The sequence below is a fragment of the Myotis lucifugus genome, unplaced genomic scaffold (genome assembly GCF_000147115.1).
Source record: "Myotis lucifugus unplaced genomic scaffold, Myoluc2.0 scaffold_294, whole genome shotgun sequence".
In the NCBI taxonomy this organism is placed as follows: Eukaryota; Metazoa; Chordata; class Mammalia; order Chiroptera; family Vespertilionidae; genus Myotis; species Myotis lucifugus.
In genome coordinates, this window is record NW_005871342.1 from 646,211 (window position 1) to 659,401 (window position 13,191).

The 13,191-nt window shown below is 36.3% G+C and overlaps 1 protein-coding gene across 1 annotated transcript in view; it reads right to left on the minus strand.

The window, feature by feature from the left end:
• The window catches only part of VPS13B (vacuolar protein sorting 13 homolog B), a 583,949-nt gene that overhangs the window by 284,097 nt on the left and 286,661 nt on the right, over positions 1-13,191 (minus strand). The window contains exons 30-31 of the mRNA XM_023763624.1: positions 11,646-12,054; positions 1,227-1,338 (exon numbers count right to left, since the gene is read on the minus strand). Coding sequence (XP_023619392.1) covers positions 1,227-1,338; positions 11,646-12,054 — 521 coding nt within the window. The remainder of the gene's footprint in view (positions 1-1,226; positions 1,339-11,645; positions 12,055-13,191) is intronic.

Consider the following 13,191-nt stretch of genomic DNA (forward strand, 5'->3'; position numbering starts at 1 on the left):
AAGATAAATACACCTGAAAGAATTTCTAAATGTTAGAAAATCCAATTATTCTCATCCAGAAAGGATTCTACTTAATCATTTTCCTAGATACAGAGGGACTCTAAAAATATGAGCTGTGATGTTGGCTCCATCAATATTTGACTAGAGACAACTACTCTTTTGTGTCTTCCGTTTCCTAATCTATAAAATAAGTTTGAATTAGATAATTCCTAAAGCCTCTTTTAGTTCTGACATCATAAGGTTTTACATAAGCTAGCAAAATAAAAACTTATTAAGGAATGAATACTGTAAGCTAACAAAAAAATTAACGCAAGAAAAAATGATATGCCATTCGCAGGAAAAAATATCAACTCTAATAACAGACAAATTTGAGGAAATAAAATCCCCCACTTAAAGTGGCTATCACCCTGTAGGTAGGTGGTAAATGCATTACAAACATGAGAATCTTTTCCTAGCAGTAACGTTTAGGAGAATAGTAGGAATTTATTTTTTAAAAGAGTGAGGCAGACATCTGAAAAACAGACCAGCAGGAAGACTAAGACACTTGTTCATCTGCATTTCTGTGACTTGTCTTGCTTGGTTTATTTGCAACTGCACTTTTATGTCTGGCAGCAGTGCCAACCTCAGTCCAAATGATATATTATTTTTATCATGTTGATTACATATGTTCACCAGTTCAGTTGTCCATATATGCTTGGTGTGGTTTGCAAATACTCGGCGACAAAATCCAGAGCATAGCATTTTCACAGAAAGTGTTTACTGTGAAATTTCTCTTTAGAACTTCATTTTTACAGCTTTGATCCATATGACATCCACAGTCCTACATTTGAAATAATTGCTTATAGTTAAATTAAAAAATGCTTCTTCAATATTATACAATATGACTACAATAGGGTTTGTTCTTGAGGAGACCTCATTTTCTTATATGATCAGAAACTTGGTCAAATTTAAAGTCTGCTTGAATTTTCCAAACTGCGCTTCTTCAATTTTATAGTGACTTGGTACTTACATTCTGTTATTCATCAACACTTCACAGAAATACTTGATTTGTCTGAATGAATTTAAAAACCCACAACTGAAGAAAATCAGAAAAACCTGGTTTTAAATATCAAAAGATCCCAAATGAAAAGTATTTCTACAGGCCACACCAAGCAAGTTTTATTGATCAGTGTACTTCTTCGCAGGATGAAAATGCTGCAAGACTGAACATAAGAAAATAAACTTACTGGTAAATGTCTTTCCTGAGGACAGATCGGCCGAGGGGATTGTCAGCCTGGGGAGCCATAGCAACAGAGCCAATCTTCAAAACCATGGTGTCTTCTTTTGCTGCCTGATTAACTGTAACAAAAGAAGTAGATTTATGGGGCATACAATGGATCTGCGCATAAGGACAAATCTTTTTATTTTGGGGTGAAAACAATTTGTTTGTTTTTAATGACAAACTTGGAAAGAGCCTTCTTGGGTGCTGCATGAATGGAATGCATTCTCTTAGAAAAGCAACAGAGCGTGTTTGAAGTTGAAACACTGTGACAGATGTGGCCCTACCCATGTATCTCTAACAGGGAGGAATCTCTGAGTAAAGGTGTAGAAACATTAAAATAAGGCCAACAAATGAGGACAGAAAAAATTAGGTTTAAAAGCATTTGATGTTTCTTAACTATTTCTTTTATATCCCATTAAGTAGTTTTCTGTTATACACAATAATGACAGAAAAAAACAAATCCACCCCAACATTAAGACATATGATATTAAACATATACAAGCAGTACTGAAACAGAGTGTTTACCTAAATTTCATAATCTTATACTAAATCTGCATCTTACTACTCCCAAGTGATGTTCAGCCCTGGGCTTTTTAACACTGTGTTATTGTCTACAAACATATTAAAAGATACCACACAGTAACAAATACTCGAAGCATTTAAATTTACATGATTAATAGTATCTACACACACACACAAGGTATACCGAAAGATCATCTGTAAAATGTCAAAAAATCCCAAAGAAATACAATGGCTGCAATGCTGAAGAAAGAAATCAACCATTTCAACTTATTATTCTAGATACTTTAAAATTTTTAAATTTCTACTGTGAAATTGCATGACAAATAGCATTTCCACACCTGTGTAAAAGTTCTACCTCCTAGTGGAAACTAAAGCAAAGGTAAGAAAATCTCAGAAAACTATAAGAGGTGAAAAGATAAATCAATTGTGATGCTCTCCTTCTAAACATTTTACCATATGTTTTCATCCTATAAAGTTCAAAGATTTTTCTAAATATCACCAGCTAATTCAATGTCTTCTCTTAGGACTATCTGGAATGGATCACAGTTCTTGATCCTACTAATGTATATTAATTTTTACTCCCTCTTCTCAACAGATTATTCAACCGTAGTAGTTATTTAAAAATTGTTTTAAAATGTTTAAAAATTGTTAACAATATACAACTTCCGGGGTTTTGAAGAAAACATATACTAAAACTCATAATTCCTCTCAAGAAATTATCATCTGCCACAAATGCAACAGAAAAGGACTGGCTGCAAGACCTCAGGAATATTCTGAACAGAACATGCCAGCAAAGGCATACAATCCATATTTCCCAAACTGTGTTGCCCAAAGAATGCAAAAGCCAAGAGATTATTTCCAGCTGCTTCAGCAGTACACTCAGTATGGTCTGACTTAGATTAGTCTAAAAAAGAAAATCAGAATTAAAAAAATCAGAAAAAATAAGAAGAAAAATATTCAGTGATGGAAAAGGAAACAGATTAAGGTGTACATAAAGGGAGTGGCAACATGGAAGTGGGGGAAGAACAGCAAAATGGGGAATAAGAGATGAGCTATCATAATAAATATTAGCATGTGTATACCACAATAAAGACAGTACTTTTAAATGTCCACGGAGGAAAGATCAAACAGAAAACTACTTCTCATGCAGCTGCACTATTTTCAAATGACTAGAGGTCTGTCTTGATTATAGGTCCTTATATTCTGGACATTGTTTACATTTCACAAATCTTGCATTTTACGCCAAACTTATCAAATAGTTCCATGTGGGTAAAACCTCTGATTAAGCAGCAGGCATCAATTAAATCAATAAATAGTAAGCCTGGAGAATAGACCAGGCCACAAAAGTGCAATTAGTGTACTTGCTAACTGTTCTCCAGGCTACAGATACTGCCCACCACGTGAAGGTCTGAAGTGTACTAGAAACACTGCAGTAAATGAGGTACATATGGAAGGAAAATGACGTACTTGGTGTTACATACAAAGCCAGATCCAAGAACAGGACTCTGTTTCTGCTAGAGCCAAAAGTGTTCTCACTAGATTATACTGACTATGAGGTTATAAAAAAAAAAAGCACTTAATACAGATCATTCACAAACTAAACCAAACTATTCAATTTTATTATAGAAAGTAATTAGCTAATCAAAATGTAACTTTGAGATGTAAGAAAAAAATAACAAAAATATGTTTTTATACAAGAAAGTGCCCTGAGTCATTTCTTCAGTTACTTTATAGTTGGAAAAAACAAGCTTCCCTTTTTAAGTTTACTTCACCTGCATTTAATAGTTGGACCATATGAGGAAATGTTCCCTCTAGAAGCATTTTCAACATGAAAATGAATGCCTTCCTTTATTGCTTTAACTGTATTTCAAAAATTGAGCCTCATGAGGAACTACTCACTCTAGAAGACACACTAGATCCAAAAAACAGTCCTCTCTTCTGTAATAAATAGCTTAAAGCTGGAAGCCAAACACCTGTAGATTCAGAATCTTGATAATAACTGCACACAATGCAAACAATATTCCAGTTGAAACCCAGACTTTCAATATTATTACTTTAAATGAAAGTTTAGAATGTTAAATATATTTCTTATAATTATTAACTGAATTTTACCCATGAACTTTAAAAACTTTTATATTCAGTGGAATATGAAATGTAAGTCTAAAAGATGTTATCTGTTCTTGGGGTAAGAAAGTGTGTATTAAAAATGAAAAGGCTGTGAACAACTCTAAAATTATGAGCTTGTATATGTAAATAACCAAACGCTTAAGTAAAGAGTGGACTTCTCATGCAATTGTCAGGTAACAGTAAGATTGTTGATTATAACTAAGTTTTCTTAAATCCAAGATGAAAAAAACGTAGTTTGGAGACCAACTTTCCTTTAAGATTTTCAACATAAACTCAGTATAATAAAACATCTTAAGTCTCAAGAGTATTTGAACTTGCCACTGTGCAATGTTATACTACTATAAAGCCATAACTGTTGTGTCAATCCTACTCAAAGTTACCAACAAAAGCTTTTATCAGTTTTTGCCATATTTGCAGTTGAAGACAGAAATAAGGTTCAATAAATGTGTAACCTAATGACTTCTAGGTATGTTAATGAGAAATACAGTTGTATTTACTTTATCAATCAAAACTTGCTTAGAGATATATTTTTAATATAGTTTCTGCTGAGAAGTATGCTATAGTACCATTTAGCTATGCTGTTAAGACATAATTTACACATATACTTTCAGTTTAATTAGTGTGATGAAAATATTATTCAAGAAAACTTTTTAAAACCTTTCTGGAGTAAAATAAATACTATGCTCTTGACTCAAAAGTCTTATTGGAGTCATTTAAGTAATCACATTTATTTCTAATGAAAATACTACTTCAATCATGTTTTCCTTACTTAGTCACATTCTGTCTTTTACATTTAACATTCCATATAAAATAAACATTTAAAAATTTACACTTTAAAATGGTTTAAATGGTAAATTTTATGTTATATGCATTTTACTGCAATGAAAAATTTTTCATGAGTGAACTGTGATAATTTGAATTAACAGTAGCAATGATGAAAAATTAAGTGTCAGAAATTGAACATAATGTAATATGCCAAAACCTTTGAATTTTAGGTATGCATGTTTATATTTGTACTAGAGGCCCGGTGCACAAAAATTTGTGCACTCGGGGAGGGGGGATCCCTCAGCCCTGCCTGTGCCCTCTCGCAGTCTGGGACCCCTCGGGGGGATGACCACCTGCTGGCTTAGGCCCGCTCCCTGGGGGGATTGGGCCTAAGCTGGCAATCAGACATCCCTCTGGCAGCCCGGGAGCCTCGGGGGATGTCCACTTGCCAGCAGGGAGCAGGCCTAGCTGCAGTCGGACATCCTTAGCGCTGCTGAGGAGGCAGGAGAGGCTCCCACCACCACTGCTGTACTGGCAGCCGTCAGCCTGGCCTGTGGCTGAGCAGAGCTCCCCCTGTGGGAGGGCACTGACCACCAGGGGACAGCTCCTGCATTGAGCGTCTGCCCCCTGGTGGTCAGTGTGTGTCATAATGACCAGTCATTCCCAGTCGTTCTGCTGTTAGGGTCAGTTTGCATATTACTCTTTTATTATATAGGATAGAGGCCTGGTGCACGGGTGGGGGCCGGCTGGTTTGCCCTGAAGGGTGTCCCGGATCAGGGTGGGGGTCCCGCTGGGGTGCCTGGCCAGCCTGGGTGAGGGGCTGATGGCTGTTTGCAGCTGGTCACACCCCCTTCAGTGTGGGTATCCCCACTGGGGTGTCTGGGCCAGCCTGGGTGAGGGGCTGATGGCTGTTTTCAGGCTGGCCACACCCCCTTTAGGATGGGGGATCCCCACTGGGCTGCCTGGCCAGTCTGGGTGAGGGGCTGAGGGCCATTTTCAGGCTGGCCAAGCCCCCCGGCAACGGAAGCTCCCAGCCTCTCCTTTTTTTCTTTTTTCTTTTTATTCTGAGATTTATTTACCGTCTATAATTGAAACTTTGTTGCCTTCAGTGGAGCTCAGAGCCAGCCACGATGGGCGGGAAGCTTGGCTTCCTCCATCACTTGAGCAACCAAGCCTCCTGCTCGCTCCAGCTCCGTGGCCACACTGGCTGAAAGCAGGTATCTGGGTTTATTTATCTTCTATAATTGAAACTTTGTTGCCTTCAGTGGAGCTCAGAGCCGGCCGCAGCAGGCGGGAAGCTTGGCTTCCTCCATCACTGGTGCAACCAAGCCTCCTGCTAGCTCCAGCTCAGTGGCTGCTGGCCACCATCTTGGTTGGGTTAATTTGCATATAGTCGCTCTGATTGGCTGGTGGGCGTGGCTTAAGGTGTAGCAAAGGTATGGTCAATTTGCATGTTTGACTTTTATTAGATTAGATTTTATGGATAGGCACATATTCTGGCAATTCATAACATCTCAGATAGATATTTCATTATAAATATAAGATATATGCATGTAGATACAGTAAATATAGATATACACATAAGTATAGACAGACACAGACACATATAGGCAGAAGGCAAAAAACAACAATGAAAGATGTATGCAATACAATGTAGACCAGACAAAAGACTTAACATAAAGAGCTCTTATAATTGATAAGGGAAAAAATGAGCAACTCCTAGAAAAAGAGTATACTCTTTGACTGACAAAAGACCAAAATGTTTGATAAACCTTTGTTAGGATGAGATTGAGAAAACAGTATAAACTGGTACAGCCAGTTAAGAGGGCAGTTTTACATCCCTTTCTATTTTAAAGGCACATGCCCTTTGATCTAGCAATCATTTTTCCTAGAATTTTACTCTAATAGATATACTCACCCAAGTCATAAAAAATATCACTAAAAATGTGTTTATTGCAAAAAATATTCACATAAGCAAAAGAGTAAAATTTACCAAAAGTCCACAGAGAATGTGGCAGACGGTATTTTCTGAAGGTGGCTATATAATGACTTCCTCTGATCTAATATGTTGATTGTCAAGGTACCTACTTAGAAGCTACTTATGCATTTTAATTTTAGAATTAGACCTTAAAAATCCCACCAAAATCAGCACTAAAAAGAAAAAAAAAAAAAGGAGGGGAGAGCTTTAAAAAAATGATAGCAAAAGTCTGGAAATACTTTTGCAATTACAATCAATTGGGGATTTTCCTAGTTATAGCAGCCAAATGGGAAATTTAAAACAATAACAAAACTATGTATATATAGTATTAGTTAATGGCTATGACACAATAAGCCAAAAACAAGAAAAAAAGTGCATGCACACAAAAAGGAAATAAAGCTTTTATTTTTATCTCCCTTCTCTCAAATAGCCTGACTCTTATTCCTTCTGACATGTACACAAATCAATGAAGCACAGAACCTGTTTCAATAAACCACTGCTCAGTGACAGAAAACTAAAGCCAGGGTTAACCAATGAACTTCTGACCTATGCTCCTTGCAGAGGTGCTCAGCATACAGGAACCCCCATTGCTCTTCTTGTTGACTGAATTATGCCTGAACATTAGCTTAGTTCAGAAATTATCACAAATCCTGCTCCAGTCAAAATGGCTTCCAAACAGATCAGTGGTTCCTCAAAAACACACAATCCTAAACATAGAATTAGCATGATCCAGCAATTCCACCCATAGGTGTATGTATGTGTGTGTATGTGTGTGTGTGTGTATGTGTGTGTGTGTGTGTGTGTGTGTGTGTGTGTGTGTATGTCTCCAAAAGAACTGAAAATGGGCTTAACCGTACCATTGTATGCCAGTTTTCACCACAGGAGCTAACCCAAAGGTGGAAGCAGCCCAAGTGTCTGACAGGTGAATGGATAAACAAAATGTGGTATCCTATATAATAAAAGCCTAATATGCTAGGTGTCTGGTTGTCTGGTTGTCCATTCAACCAATCAAAGCATAATATGCTAAGGCCACTCAACTGCTCGCTATGACGTGCACTGACCACCAGGAGACAGACAGTTGACCAGTTGACCAGTAGCTATGACATGCACTGACCACTAGGGGCAGATGCTCCTACTGGTAGGTTAGCTTGCTGCTGTGATCTGGCTGATCGGAACTGAGCAAGATGGGCCGGACATGCCCTGGAGCCTTCCCCTGGTCCCTCCCCGGCTGACCAACCTCCCGTGTCCTTCCCTAGCCCTGACTGTGCACTGGTGGGGTCCCTTGGCCTGGCCTGCACCCTCTTGCAATCTGGGACCCCTCAAGGATGTTGGAGAGCCAGTTTTGGCCTGATCCCACAGGCCAGGCCGAGGGATCCCACTGGTGCATGAATTTGTGCACCTGGCCTCTAGTATGATATAACGGAATACCATTCAGTCAGAAAAAGCAAGGAGAAATTCACTATGAAAATGGCCCCTCTACTAACAAATACCAAAGAGATTCAGAAGCATTCAATACATCAAATAGATAAAATATTTTAAGAAAAATGAGCAAATTTTAAGTGCAGCTCAAATGCTTACACTGAGAAACAGCTACGTCTAATTCAGGACTATTTATCAGTATAAACACTATTGAACACCTATTTAAAAGTCTTAGCCAAGTCAAGGAGACTTGACTTGGGTGGTGAACACACAATACAATATACAGATGATGTATTATAAAATTGTACACCTGAAACCTATATCATTTTATTAACCAATATCATCCCAATAAATTCAGTTTTTTAAAAAAAATTCCATGAAAAATAAAAGTCTTAGCCAGACTGACTCCTCTAGAAAAAGCAATATACTGATACTGCTTTATATGCTAGGCCCAATTTTAAAACAATAAATGAGATGAAGCATATGCATTTGGTTCATCTTCTTTTTGTTTGTATTTGTGACCAATATAGATATTTTATGTTGTGTAATTAAGATGTAAAACCTTAAATTAAAGTACAGGGGATATTACAGGAAAAAGGACTCATCTTAGGTTTAGTTAGGTGATTAGTATTTAATAGTATATTTGAGGACCATCTGTAATTCCTGAACACTTCTATGTTACCACAAAAGCATTACTCAGATGTGTTGCTTTACTTCCTGATATGTCCGCATGACCGTTCCCTATTTTTTCATAGAGCATTCTCCCTGTATTTTTCTCCACCTCAGCCAAACCTCTCACCTCCAATATCAATTTTTTTCAGATGTTTCAATGAAAGCTGGCATTTACATTCAAATAAAAACAATTAGAAAATTATGAAATGGAGAATATCAAGTATATATTACAAGGAATTTTCAGAAAATCACAAAAGCTTACTAACATATCTTATTGTTAATGAAAATTACAGGAACTCACTCAAGTTAGAAAAATGAATGCTTGTATACCAGCCAGAGAAATATTTGTGGAAAACAATACTCTTAATTGTTAAAAAACATTTAGATTTTTTTATGATATCATGAGACTATTTTTTTAATTTTATCTAGATACAAAATATAATTACATTTTAATGAAAATAAGATATAGATACTACAATATGGTATTTTTAATTTTATTTTTATTGAATTTATTGGGGTGACATTGCTTAATAAAATTATGCAGGTTTCAGATGTACAATTCACCTTCCATCACCATTTATTCCCCCTTTACCTCCTTTTGCTTCCCCCACACTCCACTCCCCCACCCCCAGCAATCATCATACTGCTGTGTCAATGAGTCTTTCTTTTTTTTCTTTGCTTAAACTGTCAGAGGTGACAGGGTGGGGCTCTGGCTGAGAGGGGTGAAGGGATTATGCAATATGCTGTTTTTAAAATGTAATGTACTACTCCAGACTCTGTTCCCAAAATAATAATACACTTTCTGTAATAACAAAGCCAAACTACTTCTGTTTCCTTAGCGTTTTCCCTTATTCTCAGTTGGAAAATTAAAAATGGTTTGAAAATCTCAGTCACTTTTCATGTCTGTTCCCTTTATGGTTATAAGAAAATGTTATTATGACTCTCAAACTGGTTCTCAGAAAACTATATTGTGCATAAATGTTAATTTCTTTTTTTACCTATGCAACTTTAATATAAATTATATTATCTAAATATTCATTAGGTATTCATATAATAAAGAATAACAATAAAGAAAAAGTATAAAGGTCACTGCCTCTGCAATAAATATGCAGCCTCTTTTCTGGTTAGTGGTTTGTCTTTCACGTCACTTGTTGCTCAATAAAGACTAACACTTTAGCCCTGACCAGTGGGGCTCAGTTGGTTGGGCATATTCCCAAGCACCTGAAAGGTTGCAGGTTTGATCCCCAGTGATGGCACATGCCCGGGTTGTGGGCTCTATCCTTGCCAGGGGGCATGCAGGAGGCAGCCAATCAATGTTTCCTCTCACACTGATGTCTGTCTGTCTGTCTCTCTCTCCCTCCCTCCCTCCGTCCCCCACTCCCTCCCTTTCCTTTCTTCTCTACCTGAAAACCAATAAAAAAATCTTTTAAAAAGAAAAAGACTAGCTCAGGTGTTTCTACAAACTATCTGAACAGATGAAAAAAAAACCTGAATAGTGCAGTTAGAATATAAAGAATATGCAGACAATAGTAATTTCATATCTCAAAGTAATCAATTCTATGATGGTCACTAGTAAAAAATTAGAATTAAAAAATAGGAACTGATTTGTATTAAGAACACACTGAATTTATCTCTAGATAGACATCTTGGTAATTAAGAACTAAAAAAACTCTACAAATATTTTCTTTTATTTATAGAAATGTTAAAGAAACCATTACTTTTAATACACCTTAATGATTGAGAATTTTAGGCAGAATACCTTCCCTAATTAAAATCACCTATTAATGTGAGACACAACAAGAGACAGACTAGACTGACAAGGAGACTGGAACCAGGTGCTTTTCTTTTATTATCTAACATCACTGACCATTCAAGGTCTTCCTCCTAATAACTAAGAGAAGAAGAAAAAGAGCTTTGCTGTTTTCTTGTGCATAAACTACCCCTCAAATATTTGTTCTCTCTTCTCTCTCTAATTAACAGAACCCTAACTTATTAGCTGGGCACACTAACACCTAGGAAAGATTGTGTCTCACCCTCTCTTACAGAGGGCATAGGCATATGATCAAGTTCTGGCCAATGAGGGATAAGCAGTAGTGAAATGTGGGACTTCCAGAAATTCTACTTTAAAAGAAAGGGCAGCACCTTCTTCTAAGACTTCCTTTATTGAGAGCTTACTATGGAATTGCACCATGCACGGTCTCATGTAGTCATCTTTGGAAGTAAGCTATCAATAAGGACTATTAGGTACTACTATCACCATTTTAAATACAGGGATTTAGTCAACTCGCTCAAGATTTCACAGTTCATTAACTGGCAAAGCTGGGCTTGGAACTCAGGTCTGTGTAACTCCAAAGTTCATACCATTAACCACTGTGTTATAATTTCACTGAAAATTCTTTAAGTTCTTCATTCTTTTATATCATGGGGGAAATTAAAATTTACAAGTCACTCTGTGGATGGAGGCAGTGGGATTATCAATTCATTGTAAAACCTAGAACAATTTCAGAGGGCACCAAGGTGCCTGGAAGAAGCCACAAGAGTCTTGGTGTGTTGGCTATTTTTAACTGATTTTTAGTTATCTTAAGTACATAGAACCCAACATTTGAGTTTACTATAACAAATGACAGAAAGTCTAAGCGTTACTTTCAAAAGCCCTGGAAAAAAAACCCTCATATTTCTTCATATAGTAACTAAGAGAGTCAAAAACATACCCAATATTCTGACATATCTCCTAAAGATATAGTTGTAGAATGACTATAACATATTTACTCTTTCTAAAGCACACCAAACTACAAACTATAAGCTGGTGCCATCTTTTTAAAAAAAGAAAGCAGCAATAAGACTAAGGTCTCTAGAAGAAAGTTATTCAAATAAGATTAAAAGAATTTCAGAAGACAATACCTTCAATGCTTGGCTGCATTTCTTCTGTTTTTGGAACAAAAATTCTGATTACGCTTGTGTTGATGTAAATCAAAGGTAAATTGCGTGAAGTTACTGTATGGGTCCTCATGGGCTGACCAGGAGATTTTCTTTTCTCTTTTTGGGTCCTTGGTAATTTTGCTTGAAATATACTTGCAATGGCATTAAGTAAAGGAAAACACAGGACAATATCAAACGCTTGTGATGAGAGAAGAATTTCATGAAGAAAATGAGGGGACCCATCCGTTAGACCTTCAGATAACTTATGAAAACTTCTTCGCTCATTTCTTGATATTAACTTGTGGCGGACATTTTTTGTTACAGCTTTTGTGTATGTCAAAGAAAGAAATCCATGCTGCTGATGAGAGCCATCTAGAAGTTTTGTAGTTGTCTGTTCCAGAAAAAAGGAAATCACAATATACATTTCATTAAAAAAAATCTATTTGAAAGCAGAAAATCATCTCAGATGGTAATATAACGTTTTATCATGTCTATACCTCTTAATGAACACATTACAGAACAATTCTGCAGATGGGGCAAAAGATGGGACCATTGGTATGACTGAACTGAAAGTTAGGAATCCTGAGTTCTAGTTGTAGGTGTTGAGAGAGGTAATTAACCTCTTTGTGTCTCTTTCTGTGACTTGTACATTTTTGTAACATTCAGAATTTGGAAAAGATCATCTCTAGGTTTTACCTTTTCATTCTTGTTAATTTATCATTAAGAAAACACATATTCTGTCACATATGGGCCACAGAAGAGTTGTTCATGCAGGTGAAATTTAAATAACCATGTTATTTATTTCCACTTGTGATCAACAACCTGAGTAGAAAAGATAACTGACTTCACTTGACTTACATTTATAAGAACCTTTTTTCCCATTGATAATTTGGCTTATTTATATGAAGGCTGAGCCCATAAAAAGAGCCTAATTGATATCATGCTTTGATAACTAAACTACCATTTAATACATGTTTACTGGAAATGATAACATAACACAAAAACATTTGCCCTTCAAACTTGCCTGTTTCCAGTGGCTATCATATAATTTACAAAACCTATCAACACTTCTACAATTCTCATTCTTTGCGTTCTATACTGCATTAATACATAAACATTTGATTGAGAGTGAAAATTATGTCATTGTAACTTTAATATTTATGACAAAATTTTCCCAATTATCATATTCAAATTGCACATTATAAACAAATTATAGTAAAACAACATACTTATGAGTAAAGTAAAATGCATACTTTGTAACATATGAAAAAAAAATTCTCCACTAGTTTCCCTGAACAAATTAATGTACATAAAATCCTATTTTGAACATCACTCAATATAAAATTAGAGTTATTATAATTCACATTCCTGACCCCTCTTCCCAAGGCTTAATAGCTTTTTTGCTATTAGATTCCAAAGAGTACTGTTAAGAGAGAAGGTGAACCAGGAAGAAGAAAAAGAAGGACGTATGTCCTCCCAAACAGGAAAAACAAGAGAAGTAGCACTGCAGCGCTGTGTCTGAATCCAT